General features: G+C 34.6%; 1 protein-coding gene across 1 annotated transcript in view; it reads right to left on the reverse strand.

Moving 5' to 3' along the window:
• CHM (CHM Rab escort protein) overlaps positions 1–17,697 on the reverse strand; it is a 171,708-nt gene that overhangs the window by 70,214 nt on the left and 83,797 nt on the right. The window contains exons 4-5 of the mRNA XM_032474684.1: positions 14,712–14,836; positions 2,635–3,022 (exon numbers count right to left, since the gene is read on the reverse strand). Coding sequence (XP_032330575.1) covers positions 2,635–3,022; positions 14,712–14,836 — 513 coding nt within the window. The remainder of the gene's footprint in view (positions 1–2,634; positions 3,023–14,711; positions 14,837–17,697) is intronic.

The following is a 17,697-nucleotide window of genomic DNA, read 5'->3' on the forward strand; positions in this document are numbered from 1 at the left end:
CTGAAGAGTGAAAACACATTTCAATAAAAACTATACTAAACTTTTATCTGAAGCTTAGAAATAATGAATATGCACCATATTTAAACCTAAGTCTCTTTTCCATCCCTCTGTAAGTGATCCACCGTAGCAATTTCAGTGGTGAGAGGCTAAAGAGTACTCCAATTTGATTATAATAATGGCAACTGGATTTAATAATTAACAACTTCTGCTTCACTTGGCATGCTGGTTCCATAATTATTAAGGGTATGGCCTTTCTTAGAAATGAGTTTTATTTGTAAGAACTTCATCTTTGATCATCTTCTCTATTAGTCTAAGCAGTATAGTACTATAAAGTATTTTATTTAGCTAACTTACCCTGAGCTCTAAGATTACTTTTTAAAAGGCTGTATACATGGATGTGTTTTGTAAACTGCAAAGCACCACAATACTTGTCAGTTTTACCACGATGACTTTGAGATGGAATGCATGTAGAAACGTCAGGTTGTTTATAGAGATGATAAATTGGACTTTAGGAAAGAGGTAGGGCTTGAGATAGGTATTTGTCAATCATCCTAAACTCTGATGTAATAACTGTAATGATTAGAACAGGTGGAATTTCCAAGCAGTGATTAACTGACCCAACATCATAGAATATACTGCTTTCCACATAGCAGGTACCCAGTAAATACTCATTAAATGACTAACAATTTAAAAATGATAATAAACCTCTTGTATTGTTATGATTATATGTTCTTTAGCTACTTCTGCTTTTCTAGGATGAATACAATAAATTATTATTGGTTATTTTTGAAGTGTATGAACCCATGAAAAATATGCAGGACCAAGTACAACTGCCCTGATTCCTCTAGACATATTTGTTTTTAATACCCCTAAGAGAACCACTATTATTAACTGTTCAAACTCATGAAAATACTTGGAAATCTTCAGTCTCCTCCAATGTCTCAGCATCTAATTAAACCATCTTGCCCTGCACCACAACCAGCATTCACTTTCTTACACAAGTGAATCAGTTCCTACACTAATTCCAAAAACTGAAACAGCACCTTCTTCTACCTTTTTTTTTTGCAAGATCTCTACTGTATTTCAGCTACCATAAGGGTTAGAGACTTTTATGAACTAGTCTTGATTCTTACCCACCATTTACATCATGGTTTCTTTAAGTCAGGCATGCCAAATTCCGAGTAACTAATTCAAAATGAAAATCTCAGAGCAAAACCTATTTGTTACTTGACTACTTCAGTCTTTTGTTTTGTTTTTGTTGTTTTTTTTTTTAAGTCTTTCCTGCTCATGAGAGCAGAAAGACTATTAGTGATCTATGATTAAACTTCCATTTAGAAATCAATAGCCAAGGTAACATGGACAGAATGCTAGATTTCAAAGCATGGCAAGACCAAAGTAGGCAGAGAAGAAAGGCAAGATGAAAGTAGGTAGAAGAGAGAGTAGAGAAATTTATAAAGTAGGACCAAGGCAGAATCAGGCACAGAGAGCTATGTGTCAGAAAGAAACAATGGAAAAAGAATATAAAAAGAAATATGTGTGTGTGTGTGTGTGTGTGTGTGTGTGTGTGTGTGTGTGTGTGTGTGTGTATATATATGTATGACTGGGACATTATGCTATACACCAGAAATTGACATACTGTAACTGACTATACTTCACTTAGAAAAAGAAACAAACAATGGGTAGTAAAAAGATACTCTTCAAAGACATCAGCAGGATGAGGAATATATATAGGAATGTATCAGCAAAATGTGAGGAGCATGCAGCATTAGTCCGTATCTTTTTACAGTTTGGAACTTTAAAAGAGCACATTAAATAGAAAAGCCTCATTTTGAAGCAAGTCTGATATTATTCACTACCCTCTCCTACATCTTTTCAATTTCTCAGTTTGCCCTCAACTTCCAGTATGTGGTCTGTTTCTTCCTCCTTTCACCAGCCCTATATTGTAACCCTTTAAGGCCACTGTCTTTTATCTTACTGGTTCTCTAGTCTTTTGCACTATATTAGCCTTGCTTCATATAAACCCAATACAACACTACCCTCTTAAGACTCAAGAACCTCCTCTGAAGTCGTCTAATGACCTAACATTAGAGGTAAGGATGGAAAAATAACCAAAGACCATAGTATTCTTCCAATCTCCTTGCCCCCAAGACTATTAAATTATTCTCCAAAGCTCTCACACCTGAACAGATGACTTTCAAAAAATGTTCTGATTTATTCAAAATGTTCATCATCATACAGATGTTAAAAGAGCTGCTATATAAATGTGGGCTAAAAAAAGTTCATCTAATAGACTGACTATAAATAACATGGATCTACAATTAGGCTCATTAGAATTTTTCTCTTGATAGAATTCATAGTGTCCATGCAGGAGGAGAATATTCAGGTGGACTATGTGCTCCAATACAAAAGTATCTTTGTGATATAGTACTGAGCATTTTTACTGTATTTTTAACCTATGTTTAAAGAATATTTTGATTGAACCATAAACTTCAGATACTGTCCCTTTATAAAAGAAATGCTCTACATTTCAGAGAATACAATTATGAAAACTGGGCTTGATGGACCCAGATGCTATTTTCAACCAATTAAAAATGAGTCCTGTTCTATGAGACGATGGGTCAAACTGGGACTTACCTTCGATACCAAATCGATATTAAATCTCCTGCCTTCTTTAACGATTTGCGAGTAAGTAATCCTATTTTTCTTTGGTTGCTCGGCGGTGTCTTCTGTGGTAGGCACATTTTTCCTTGTTTCCTCTTCTGAAGTTGACAACACACAAGTTTTCTCATCACAAGGGTTTTCTTTTTCCCCTGCTGCTTCGACATCGTTTATTTCTCGGGCACTCTCTGGATTGCTGCTTGGAGTTGGTTCTGTGGGCATTTCACAGCTCACAGTGCTTAATGACTCATCCGCTATAGGCAGGCAGGCAGGATCTGCAGCTTCTGTGGAGTTCACAGATGTCACAGTAGCGTGATTTTTCTGCAATGCACCAGCTTCTTCGACATCTTCATGCAAATCCTGACTAATGAGAAAGTATAATAACAATCAACACCAGGCTTTTGGGAATTGTAGGTGGCTACATTTTTCTAGTATCTTAACTTTCAATAGCAATTTTAATTTCTTTACCTCATTGATCTTATCACACTCAATGTATGTTCTGCTTTCTGTGACCCACACGTTAAACATTCATCTGTCAAGGTTTCAATACCATATGAAACATGATTTAAGATTTGAAAAATACACAAAAAAGATTTCAGGGTTTGGCAGACCACGTCACGTGTTTATTTTTGAGAATGTAAGGCAGACAGGCAATTATATTTTAGAAACAAATCAACACAATGCTTACAAGTACATCCTTCAGAATAAACAGATCAAGGTTCAAACCCTGACCCTAAGACTAGATAACTCTGTGATGGTAGACAAGTTGTTTATCCTCTGTGACCCAAATCACCCATCTGTAACACAGAGGTAAAACCACCTACCTCTCAAGGTTGTTTTGAATGTTAAATGGGGATTAAATGCAAAGAACCTGGCATAGTGCCTGACATACAGTAAACCCTCAACAATGGTAATTATCAAAGATTATTATTATTGGTGGTGTGACAGAGCTAGAAAAAAACTATCATTAAAGTTTAAGTTGGTTTATCACAATGTGGTATCTAAAGGGATCTTTCTGACTTCTTTCTGGCTTTTTTTTGTTTTAGTATCAGTGTCCATTACTTTCCCGGAATCCCCACTTCCAAAGTTACTACTAGAGTTAACATTCTCAGTCCATTATTGCCTTGACTGATACAATAGGCTCCCATCCAGTGTGCCTGCATTTTGTATTTCTCCATGATGTTTTATCCTCCACAGAACCTACATTTTCATTGAGTGCCCTACTACTCAACACAAAATTCCTTGTACATGGATAAGCCTTGGGAAGTAAACATCTGCTAACTAATAGCTCAAGAACCAACAGCAGTTCCTCCTCTTATTAAACCTCAACCCTACCCCATAAAATCTTCCTCTTCCAGTCTCTAAACCAAATTACCTTCTCTATCTACAATCTTCTGTTGTCATCTCTCCTACTTTCCCACATGGCATCTCTAACTCCTAATTTATCAATTCAAATTTCTATATTTGGCCCATATTATTTGTTTCTTCTGGGTTATTCTTCCCACTTCCCATAATACCACAATTCCCTCATCCCCAAACATAAGCAAATACTTCAACGACCTCTCCATTTTAAGAAAAAGTTTAAATTTCACTTTCAAGAAGTCTGCCTTAACCCAACCACATCCATCATTCTGTTACTCAATGCCCCCACCATACAGTCATGCAGTTTACCTTGCATTTATCAGTTCCTTTTTAGTCCTTCAGTTGTCCTGTATATATTTTATCTTCATCTAGACTTTCATTCCCTTGAGAGGAGAGCCTGAAATCTTTTCTTGTGTGCCCCTCACAATATCTCCTGCACTGCTCTACAGATGAGGTATCTAACAAATGCTTGATGAATAAATGGTTTATACAAGCAAAGGATGGAGATATAAATATATATTTACATAAAAATTTATAAACATATACTTAAACCTGAAACAAACATTTGTAGAAAACACAAAAATATCAGGCCAGAAAAAAAAACAATAAATTACTTAAGATTTTAATTTAATCAAAAGGCTGGGTGCAGTGAAAAAAGGTGCCTTGTTAAAATGAACCCAATGAACACTACAATAAGAAAGGGTAAAATCAAACCAAAACATATTTTATAAATTTATGAAGATGACTATAAAAAAACTTATTTTAAGTGTCAAGAAATCAAATACTATGCTACTTTTTGTTATAATCTAGCAAAGTTCAACTAAATTTAATGAAAAACAGTGGTATTAATGTCAAAAGAATAATTTTCAGATCTAGGAAAATTACTATTTAGTGGGGAAAGTTTTAATCCTGGATGCAACACATAGCAGACATTAGGCAAGTCACTTAACCTCTCAGATTCCCCATCTATGAAATGGAGATAATTCCATCTGCCTTAACTTTCATGAGGCTGTTGTAAGATAAATGAGTTAACATATATAAAGACTATTTTATAAACTCTAAAAGGTTAATCAAACATAAGATACTGTTAAATTTCCCACAGGTCAACTGCAATGCAAAACACATGTCCTTAGGTTTTCTGAGATCACATATTGAAAGCTCTCTGGCTACATAACCATGTAACAGCATCACTGCCTTTAAGAGACATTAAAAATAAGGAGCAGTAACATGATATATGATTTATGTATTTTCCACAGAATTGTTCACACTTGCTTTACATTCACTTTCATTATTTTGAAAACCAGTAAACCAAAGTGTGTTCCATGAGGGATCTAAGGTGACAACTGTCAGCAAAAAGTTCCATGCTGAGAGACTAAACTTGGAAATGACAGGCTATTTAATTATACTTTACAGATAAGACAGAATATGGCAACTTCTCTTTTTATAGCTTATGATGATGACCCCTGGGAAACTGAGCACAGCAACTGATCTGGTCAGTATCTCTCCATGACATTCTGAGAAAGGGGGATTTCTAGAGTGAATGAAATGCATTAACCAGTACTGGACAATCTGGAAAATGTAAGTCAGAATACTTTGGCATAAGCTTACAAAAGGAAATTATTCTTTGTGAATTTGTTCTACATCCATAAGCTATTAAGTTTTACTATTCACAACATCATAATTTGCTGAAATTCTTAGCACTACAAGCAAACATATGCAATAAAAACACAGTAGTGTCCCTACTTTCCATTAACAACCACTGCAATATTTTTGGAGTTCTGCCAAAGTTGAATACTTAACTAGAAGTTATAAAGACACCAGAAAACTCCCAAACTCCACTTAATTTCTCAGTAAGCAAAATTCTGTTCATCAAAAAGGACTTAACTTCCCTCAAATTTAAACCTTTCTACTGTGGTTAAAAAAAACACAACATTTTCTTTAAAAAGATAATTCAACCTTTGAAGTACACTTCAGAATGAAATAACTCAATTTTATTAATTTTAAAGTATTTGAAAAGTATAAAAACACATTTGTCAGTTGCAAGTGAATGTGACTGAATTATAAGCTCTCAAAGGAACCTTTGAGTTCTAAAATGCTACTATGAATCTAACATATTATAAAGGGGAAAAATCTGCATCATTAGTTCTTATTAAAATTTTCAATATGAAAACAGATTTACAAATGAAATCTAGTGTCATTTATATCACTAATTTGAATTTCAAAGGACACTTACAATACATTATAACAATATTCTGAGATAATTTTACCTACCACAACTGCTTTGCTGAATGCATTTTTTACCATTTGCCACAATCTATACATAACTCTGAGAATTTGGGGGTACAAATTCTGATATTATCTAGTATTGCTTATCAATTAATGGTAGTAACAAGAGAATACCTCAAAGTGAATGTGTCTTATTAGTGCCTTGTAATAGTCACCTTTTTAGATAAGTCAAATGAAAAATTGCCAACCAGCTGGTTAATTTATTTAGCACAGGTGTTCACTGTTTATTTTTCAGTCATTTGCACTTTTTCCCTCCAGTATAGCTTGTTGCAGAAATGGGATTCTTTTACTTTGATGTATGCACTTTGTTCTAAGGCTGTTCATTCATTTCTGACTTGCACAGTGTATGTTATACTGCTACCCAGCTGTTTATTCCTGCAAATAAACGTTTAATGGTTACTCATAAGAGTTACAAAAATCAGACCATCCAAAAGTTGTTGTTCCGGAAAACAGCAATATAAAGAAAAAAACTACTGTAATCAATTTTGAATTGCTGCAATATAATATATTTGTAGTTGTATTTCCTTATTTGTTACCAGCTTAAAATGTTCACACACTGTAGAATATAGCTAAAATATATAGCTAAAATATCGACCTCTTGTCACATTTCTCTAAGAACAAAACTTCCTAAGGTAGTGTACAACAGGTACTGTTGGCTACCTACTCAAACATCATCCTTGTCCTCCTTGTCACAAGAGCTGCAATTTTGCTCCAATATCAGGTAGAAGGTGCCCAGAATTAAGGCATGGGGCATAGCTGATCAAAACCAATTACGGTAATTTTACTGCTCTTTGCTAGTGATTGATTTAGGAGTGAGGAGTTTACTTAGTTTTAGCCAATGAGACAAGGGGAGAGCCTGCTGGGGGCTCCTGGGAAACACTCCCTGGTAAAGTAATAACAAAAAAGCACACACGTTAGAAAAAACTCTCTTCCTCCATTTCACATTTAGAGATTTTTGTTGTGTGACAACCTGTTCAGAATTGGGGCACCTATCTTATAACTCTGGACTGAAAGCTAAGAGAAGTGCAGAGCAGCTACCCCAGAACGCTGATGTGATTAAGATTCTCAATTAGCATATTCTGCAAGGACCAACCAAGCCACCCACCTGCCTACCCTCCCACCCACCATCCATCCACTTGTTTAAACCACTTTTAGTTAGGCACTGTGTCACTTGCAACCTAAAACCTACTTGTACACAGTGATGAACCAGAGTTTCCTCTAAATTATAAAACTTACAGGTGATTTTTCATTTTTAAAAATTTTGTATTTCTCTCTTATCGGTATTATTACATTTTTGCCCAAGAAGCTCATGTTATTGAGAAAATGTTTAAATTAAAATTTTAGAATCTAAAATAAATAAGCAGAATTTTAGACTATTACAATATCTTTACTTTGGTATCAGTCCACTAGAGAGTTGGTTCATTTGCAAATCTAAGAAGCACATTTTTATACTGCTTTAACATTATCATGCCCAAAAAGGGAAACAATGTTCAGTACGATGCCAAAAGCGGGGGGAGGAGGGGAGCAAAAAAGGTGACAAGTTCTTGCCAATATTTTAGAAAGATAAAAATCACTTCTTACTAAAGAAACTACATGACATTATGCAATTAATAGGCAACAATCTTACCTAAGAGCTGTTTGAGTTTGTGCAAATTAAGTGTGAATTAAGGTATTGTGCCTTTTTCATAGCTTGTTGACTATTGAAGACCAGAAACAGTAGCTACTTTTATTCCCCCAATAAACTACAGAAACATCCTGTGGCGAATAAACTACAGTCACAACAAGTAAAGGATATGGGATTCATCCCTTGTCCTTCTGACACTGGGAGTTAGGCACTTTAATTCCCCATTATAGATACAACTACTTTACAATACTAAGTAAGTAATATTCTACTAAATTAAAAAAGCAAATGTATTTAAGGTGCTAGTTTTCACAAAGGAAAATATTTTATTCACTTGGTGGAATGGCTCCCTTGATGTGCCTACATGCATTTTATCTGATGCCTGAAATACAACATGATACAATGGAAACAGACAGATATGTTCAAATCTGGGCTCTGCTGTCTCTGGCTCTCCCTGATTATAGCACAGATTAAATGAAAATTGAATGAAATAAAATATGTAAAGCACCAGCTTATAGCAGTTGCCAAAAAGATAGTACCCAATAAATGCTAGTCCTTTTTCACTTCCCTTCCATAAGTCAACTGTACAATCACAAAACTTGTTTCAATAAAAAGCAATCTTGCTACAGCAAAAGTACTTCTGGTCAAACTAGAAATTGTCTCACTTATTACAAGCAGCACACAGGGGAACAAAGCATGGATAAAACAAAACAATCTGGATAGTTTTTTACAGAATTTGTGATAACTGGACTTAAGCTACGATAACAGAATGATCACTACAATTTCTATTTTAATATTTAGCCTAATTATGCAATAATCAAAAAGTACTAATTTAGTGTTTAAAAGATCACGAAAACATTTCGATTGAACAGTACAGAACTATTTTTGAAAATAAGTGAAGTCAACAATGACAAAAGAAATAATGCGCTACCCTATACATTTACATTAAAATATGGTGTTACTGACTTGCCATGTATTTTCAGGTACTTTCCAAGCAGGGGTGACGGGTTTGCACTGATCTACTTGCATCCTTGCCCAGTCCTGCTTATAATCAGAGATTAATAAATCAAGAGGTTACTAGTCATGGCTATAATATTACTTGTGGCCAAGAGACAGGCACTATTCTTCCTTGATGAAATAACAAGTAACATATGTGAGAATCAAGTCATAGATTTGGGCCTAATAAACATCAGCTCTGTAAATAAGCTAAATAATCTGGTCCAAAATGGGAAGACAAGTCATTACATTTCAGCCTTCGTATCATTATAAAGCTATCTTTACATGATATTTTGGAAATTTACCAAAATGTTTAAAACAATATTTTATATATGTAGTGTACCAAGGATTGAGGTTTGACTTCTATCTATTTGCTTGATGCAATTAAATACAGTAAACTCTTGGCATGAATGACCATTAAAGTGTAAGACTTTCGGGAATTTGTCATTTGCTCAGATTGTGGATTTGACTTGCATGTGCTGAGAGAGCTGTGTACAAGGCCAAGATTATCAGCAAGTGAGAGAACCTAAATGATTGCCCAGCATTAGCATAAAATTATAAGTCCTCAGGAAGTGATAATAACTTCCTTTATGAAAAAAGTACTCATTAAGTGAGCCTAAGGATACGTAGAAAATATAATTAACTTGTGCTATGTGGCTATGGACAGAAAACACATGACTCTCAATAGAAAACAGACTCTAAAAAAAAGCCAATGGAAAGGAAAACATAAAATGGCTCCTCTTTGCAGAAAACATGACTGTCTATGCAAAACTACCAGGGAATCTACAAAAAATTTTCAAGAACTAATAAGCAAGTTCAGCAAGATTTCAGGATACAAGATGAATGCATAAAAATCAATTATATTTTAATATACTAATAATGAACATGTGAAAAGCAAAATTCAAAAGGCAATACCACTTACAATTGCTCCAAAGAAAATTCAATACTTAGGTATACAATTAACAAAACATGTACACAATTGGTATGCTGAAAATTACACAATTCTGTAGAAAGAAATCAAAGACAACCTCCCTTAAATGAGTGACGTACCTTGTTGATGGATTAGAAGACTCAAAATAACGAAAATGTCAATTCTTCCCAAGTTGATCTGTAGCTTTAATGTAATTCCTATCAAAATTCCAGCAACATTTTCTAGACATAGACAAGCTTATTAAAATATTTCCATGGAAAGGCACAGATGCTAGAATAGCTAAAACAATCTTGAAAAAGAAGAATCAGTTTGGAGAAACCATTCTTACTGACATTAAACCCTACTAGATAGCTGTAGTAATCAAGACTGTGATGTTGACCTGGGAAAAGACATATAAATCAATGGAACAGAAAACAGAATCCAAAAATAGATCCATCCAAGTACTGCCAATTGATTATTGGCAAAGATGCAAACGTAATTCAATGGAGAAAAAAACAGCCTTTTCAACAAATGGTACTAAAGCAACTGGATATTTTTAGGTCAAAAAAAAAAAGGAACATTGACCTAAACCTCACACCTTATACCAAAGTTAATTCAAAGTTAACCAGGGAATTAAATGTAAAACATAACACTCTAAAACATTTTTTTAAATAAGAGAAAATCTCTTGGCTCTACAGCTAGGCCAAGAGTTATCAAATGTGATACCAAAAGCATAATCCACAAAAGAAAAAAACTGATGAATTGGCCTTCATCAAAATTTAAAATATTTGCTCTGCTAAATAATCCTGTGTAAAAAGGATGAAAGACAAGCTACAGACTGGGGGAAATATTTGTAAACCACATATCTAACAAAGGATACATTTAGAATATATAAAGAACTCTCAAAACGCCACAGGAAAAAAATCCATCCAATTAAAAAGTGAGCAAAAGACATGAACAGATATTTCACTGAAAAAGACATATGGATGCTAAATCAGAATATGAAAAGATGTTCAAAATTAGCCATCAGGGAAACACAAATTAAAGCCACAATGTGATATCACTACACACCTATCAGATTGGCTAAACTAAAAAATTACACCACCAAATGATTGTGAGGATATGGAGAAACTGAATCACTCATACATGTCTGGTGGGAATGTAAAATGGTACAGCTTCTTTGGAAAAGTTTGTCAGTTTCTTCTAAAACTAGACATGCAATTACCATATGACCCAGCAACTGTACACTTGGACCTTTATTCCAGAGAAATGAAAATTGATGTTCACTCAAAATCCTGTAAGCCAATGTTTATAACATTTTCAGTTGTAACAGACAAAAATGGAAACAGCCTAGATGTTCTTCAATGGGTGAGTGATTAAAGAAACTAGTGCATCGCTCCTGTGGAATACTACTCATCAAAAAAAGGGATCAAACTATTGATGCATGCAACAACCTGGATGAATCTCCGGGTAACTACACTCAGCGAAAAAAGCCAATGACAAAAGGTTACATACTGTACAGTTCCATTTACATAACGGTCTCAAAATGACAAAATAAGAGAGCTGGAAAACAGATTAGTGGTTGCCAGGAGTTAGGGACTGGGGGAAGGGTAGGAAGGAGATGAGGTGAGGTTATAAAATGGCAACAAGAGGGATCCTTGTGGTGATTGAACTGTTCTGTTCTCTAAGTTGACTGGGGTGATGGTTACATGAACCCACATGTGTTAAAACTGTACAGAACTAAACAGACACATGTGCGCACATGCACCCTATGTCCACAAAATGTAACATTACCATCAATAACACATATGTAAAAAAAGCAGTAATAACAAAAAGCCTGTACCATATTTCACATTTACAAAAGGGGATTTACAAAGAATTTTGTGATGTATCCCACAAGAATGTCAAGGATCTACTACACAGTGATATCCTTACTCAGGGAGAAAAAGAGGGAATTTTCTAGAAAACCAAAACTAGTCTCTCAAAATGATGACATCTTCATTCTAATCATTTTTAATACTCATGTTCCTAAAATGTATTTCAAATCCCCCCACCTTTTCAAGTGGAGTAGAGAGAACATAATTGAACTTTTGCCTGAAGACACCGGGATATAATTATGGTCATCAGTTGTTTCACTGTGCTATAAAACAATGATGTCCTTCAGGGATCCTGATACAAAAGGCCATTAGCCCCTACACAAAAAAGGCCCAAAGACTGCTCTCAGCTTGCTGATTCTGTCTACTCTTCCTCTGTTAGTCTATCAACTAACTCCTAAAATAGCAGCATGGTAGACCCCAGGGGGACTTTTGAGATCACCTAGTCCAAACCACTCATGTTTTGAAACAGTAAAACAGAGGCCCAGAGAGGGGATGTCTTTCGCTCAGTATCACACAGTCAGTTGAATCATAAAGGCAGGACTGTAACCCTGGTCTCTGCGTGGTCCTCAATGTGCTTGCCTCTAGCAGATACCCCTTTCCTATCTGCTGCTTTAAACTACTATAGTAGAAAAACCAGAAAGTAGGGTTGTCAGAAATATGTATTCAACAGGTTTTTGATTTAAGTCTGTGGGTCCCGGGTGATGCTCTCTCATATAAAATAAATCTTTGTGGCAGCTATTTGGGCCTTAGCCTTTTCACATAATTCCAAGTTTGTGGTCATGATCCAAAAGGTTAAGGACATCACAGTCTGGCTGGGGGCTAAGAAAGGCACTGTTATTCCTGTTTACTCATATCCACAGCACTTATTACAGACACATGGATTTTCCGTATTTCCTCCACTGGACACTCTCAGGGCTCTTCCTGCTTACTATAGCATTAATAACCAGCTACCCTTTCCAAGTAAATACTTTCCAAGTATTCCAAGTAATAACCAGCTACCCTTTCCAAATACAGAACATGATCCCAGTTCACCTCTTGTTGAAGAGGAATATAAAGCAGAGTTCTACTTCTCTGTTTTAAAACAAACCTTCCACCACCAATCTCAACACTATGAGAAGTTCCAAAAATGAAACTGAAGAGATCAGCAATGGAAAACAAGATGATTTCCTCTGCACTCAAAATGTGTCATTGTAGTCATTAGAAACCATAAATAACTGTCATGAAGAGTAATCAGAGGCCTTGAAATAGCAGAAGTACCTCTCAAAGGGCCTGCGTGTGACTGCCACTATATTCTAGTCAAGTAGTGTTCATGGACACACAAGAAAGTTACCAAACATTTATTCTTGGTTTCATCAAAGCATATGACTTTTCACTTGAGATCACCTTTTGTTATCAATCTGTCTACACTGGCTCTCTAAACAGTGTCAGAGAGTTCAACCATTTCATACTGAACACCATTTAGAATTATGTAAATTTCAATCTCTATCTGACTTTTCAAAGGTTATCCTTTTGCAGAAAATCATAGAAAATTAACTATGTATTTATGGGACAAAATGCTAGTTACCTGACAGGTATGAATATAGGTTAAGAAATCAACCACAAATTCCCCAACTTTTCACAGGTTCAGGTCACACTTACCACTGTGCCACAAGGATATGTCTGACAGAGCACATCCTGAAGAATCTCTAGTGTCTTGGATTTAAAGTTTTAATTACTATTAAAAAACCTGACAGTCTGATGTTGTAAATCCCTCAACTCTGTAACTACTTGAATAATTTCTCTGAACTACATGACTGCATGATTGCTACCTTTCAGCCTATCCACCATATCATCTGAAAAAATTAACTATTTCAATTGTTTTAAAACAATGAATTCTTTCACTCAGAAGGAGACTCTGACAACATTCTTACTTCCCAGTGTTCTCTCCTAACCTACAAAAATATGTCCTCAAGTGTTATGGCCACTCAGTTTGATTTTTTAAATTCAAAATTATAATTTTCCATTTTGCTGCACTTACTATTATCTAAGAAGAGTTAAGAAGAACACTGGACTAGGACTAAAAAGCCCTGGGCTTTAATCTTGGACTCCACCACTATCCAGCTTAGGTATGGCCCTCACATTTATCAAGCCATGTGACTTTCAGCAAATTAATCTCTTTGAGCTCCACTGAGGATTCTGCAAAAAATCTGACTAATTCTATTTGTTCTATCCTAGCACAAAACTATTGTAAGGCTCAAATAAGATAATGTACTTAAAAAATCTTGGTAAATTATAAGTCACAAATGTTAAGATATTAACTAAACAGAAAACTGAAAGTTATATTTTATTTTTTCTTCCAATTTTATTGATATAATTGACAGCACTAAGTTTAAGCTTTACAGCATAACGATCTGATTTACATATATCATGAAGTGATTATCATAATAAGTTTAGTGAACATTCATCATTCTTTTATAGATAAAAAATTAAAGGAATAGAAAAAACATTTACTCTAACAACTTTCACATATAACACAGAGATGTGTTACTTAAAGGTATCAGGTTATACATTACATCCCTGGCACTTATTTATTTTATAACTGGAAGTTTGTACCTTTTGACTGTTTTCATCCAATCCTCCCCCCTCCCAATCCCCCACACCCCACCTCTGGTAACCACAAATCTGATCTCTTTTCTATGAGTCTGTTTGTTTGTTTGTTTGTTTGTTTGTTTGTTTTTGAAGTTTGTGACAATACTGATGGACCTAGAAGGTATTACGCTAAATGAAATAAGTCAGGTAAAGACAAATACTATATGATTTCATTTATATGTGGAATCCAAAAAAATAACACAAATGAACAAACATAACAAAATTGAAAGTCACATTTTTAAAAACTCAAACCAGCATATCAAGCAGACTTATAGCAACCAATGCCATATAAATCCTCACTGTTGGCTTCTTCTGAAGATGTGTGAATAAGAAGTCATTAACTTAGTTTATCCTGAATAAATACCTTTCATACCTGGCATAACAGAACACTTCCACATGTTGAATGGTTTTGTTCTTTTTGCTAAGAGCAATGGCTTCTTCGTTTTCAAGGATCTTCTCTTGCCATGCTGGGCATTCATTCACAATGTCACTGTTTTCCTAAACAAAATACATATGAGAATTTTAATTAAGTTGGGTAATCTGAACTTCTACTTCTCTGAGAAAATTTATACCTTTCTAAATTCATGCTTTTCCTTGCATCCCATCAAAACTCAAAAAAAAGGACATCACTTCAAGGTCACTGAAGCAACTCCAGTGTGTATGCCAACTTCAAAGGAAGGAGAGGAAGACAAATTGTAAAAATTTATCCTATCAAAACCTAGTTCTGGTTTATAGATTTCTATCAGGATATGTGACATTTTGATGCAGTCATTTGTTCATGGCTCTTTTGATACTGCTTAAAAACCAGGACAATGAACCCTCCATCTGCTGAGACTCAAGCATATCTGATGCATATATTACTTTTTTTTCTGCTTTTTTGGGGGGTGGGAGGATTAGGTTTGCTTATTCATTTATTTGTTTATTTATTTTAATGGCAGTACTGGGGATTGAACCCAGGACCTTGTACATGCTAAGAATGCACTCTACCACTGAGTTATACCTTCCCCTCTTTACCTGTTAATAATAAAGTTTTTACCTTTGTTGCCAAAACAGCAGGCTCAAAATTACTTCATTCTACTTACTTTCAGCTCTCTGAAGGTTGGTCACTAGCAATGGCAAATTTTAATTATATGTAAAAGTATTTTTGAAAAGTACTCAGCCCAAAAGAACTAAGGACTTTATAATAAACAACCTGAGTATTTTATATTCAAAAAGACAATAAAAAAAGAATATATAACAAATCATGTCAACTCTCCCTAAGGACTGAAAGTGGACTTTTAAATTTTTCAATAATTCCTTTTTTTATTGAGTTTTAGTCAGTTTACAACGTTGTGTCAAATTCCAGTGTAGAGCACAATTTTTCAGTTATACATGAACATACATATATTCATTGTCACATTCTTTTTCACTGTGAGCTACAAGATCCTGTATATATTTCCCTGTGCTATACAGTATAATCTTGTTTATCTATTCTACATATGACTGTCAGTATCTACAAATTTTGAAATCCCAGTCTGTCCCTTCCCATCCCCATCCCCCCTGGCAACCACAAGTTTGTATTCTATGTCTATGAGTCTGTTTCTGTTTTGTACTTATGTTCTTTTTTTTTTTTTTAGATTCCACATATGAGCGATCTCATATGGTATTTTTCTTTCTTTTTCTGGCTTACTTCACTTAGAATGACATTCTCCAAGGACACCCATGTTGCTGCAAATGACGTTATGTTGTCATTTTTTATGGCTAATTACATTTTATGGAGAAAATTATATGATATAATACTCGAATTCAGGGGATTTTTGAAGATGTCAAGATCTACTTTTGCCAAAAGTCAAGGATCAATTTTTAATCTGTTTGAAATTTTAGTGGGGAGGATAAGGGCTCAGTGGTATAGCGCACGCTTAGCATGCATGAGGTCCTGGGTTCAATCCCCAGTGCCTCCATTAAAATTTTTTTTTAAAATAATAAATGGTCTTAACATTTTGTTTAAAAAGTAATCTATTTGATACACATCTCTCAGAGAAAAACTCTTTTAAATGCATGATATATACTCAATGAACTACTGGTGAAAGATAACTTCAATATCCTTTAAGTAAATTCACCTCAGAAAATTTCTAAAGTTACAGATTTCATAAAGTAGAACCATAACCATTTTTAAAAGACTTCACTGTTCTGAATTTAACATTTTAAACTGAAGAAAAGTAATGGCAGACAGCAATTATTATCAAGTGTAATTATTAGACGGCATTAAATATCTCAACATAAATAGAAGAGGAGGTGATGGACAGGAACTCTGAACATGTAGACATGGGGTTATCAGCCTGAAAAAAGAATTACAGACCAGGGACAGAGAGTGAAGGGAAAAAGCATACAGTGACAGAGTCAAGATCGTGGAGTAAAAGAAGCATTAAAATAAAAGAAACATCCACAAAAATATTTTTAGTTCAATAAATCTAACCCATTACCAAAATTTATTTTTTTTAAAACCCTTTCATTCACCAAAAGTTTCCATTCAGACAATTAGGGTATTTTTGTTGTTGTTCTGAGAATTTAGACTCAATTTTCTCATGGAAGTACTAAATATGCCTCAATATAAGGTGACTCTCACACATAATTCCCAAGGGTCAGGTTCAAAAAAGGGTTTCTGACCAACATAAACAGATGAATATTTAAGGCATACAGATAAAAAATAGTTAAATGAAACTATTTATAACATTTACTTTATTGATTTATACATAGTTTGGATTATTACATGAAATGCTACATTACAAGCATTGCTTGTTTCTCCACATTCTCATTTCATGCAACATTATTCAAACTGAATCTTCACTGCATCTTCAACATCAACATCTCTGTCATCACTTGAGGCACTTTTTGAGTCAACTATACTATTAAATCAATCAGTATAACTACAAAGCTCAGTGTGGTCCTTGGTACATGGTAAATGCTCAAGTCGTGGCTGTATTATTCTTAGCTAACTGAATACAATTTTCTAGAGTATATCATCCTCCTTTCCCAAATGTCTAAACCTTTTTGAGATACAGCAGTTTCTGATTCCACATATGATGCTCTCAGTGGGAATTCCATTTCAAGTCACGTATACCATTTACAGAAAATAGGACAGTTTTTTTAATAGCTCATAAAAATTGGTAAACTCCACGACATAACCAACTCCCCATGTCAGTATGCTGTAAATGATCTCTAAGAAAACTTCTTGGTAATGACATCCAACAGTTGTTAGCAGTGAGATCCTACCCTTAGGAAAACAATTACTAAATATTAAATATTATATTAAATTTCTTTCCTTGCTTTTTGTTTTACTGATTCTGTCAGGTGACTTCTAGGAATATACAAAACCACCA

The sequence above is a fragment of the Camelus ferus genome, chromosome X, assembly GCF_009834535.1.
Source record: "Camelus ferus isolate YT-003-E chromosome X, BCGSAC_Cfer_1.0, whole genome shotgun sequence".
Classification (NCBI taxonomy): domain Eukaryota; kingdom Metazoa; phylum Chordata; class Mammalia; order Artiodactyla; family Camelidae; genus Camelus; species Camelus ferus.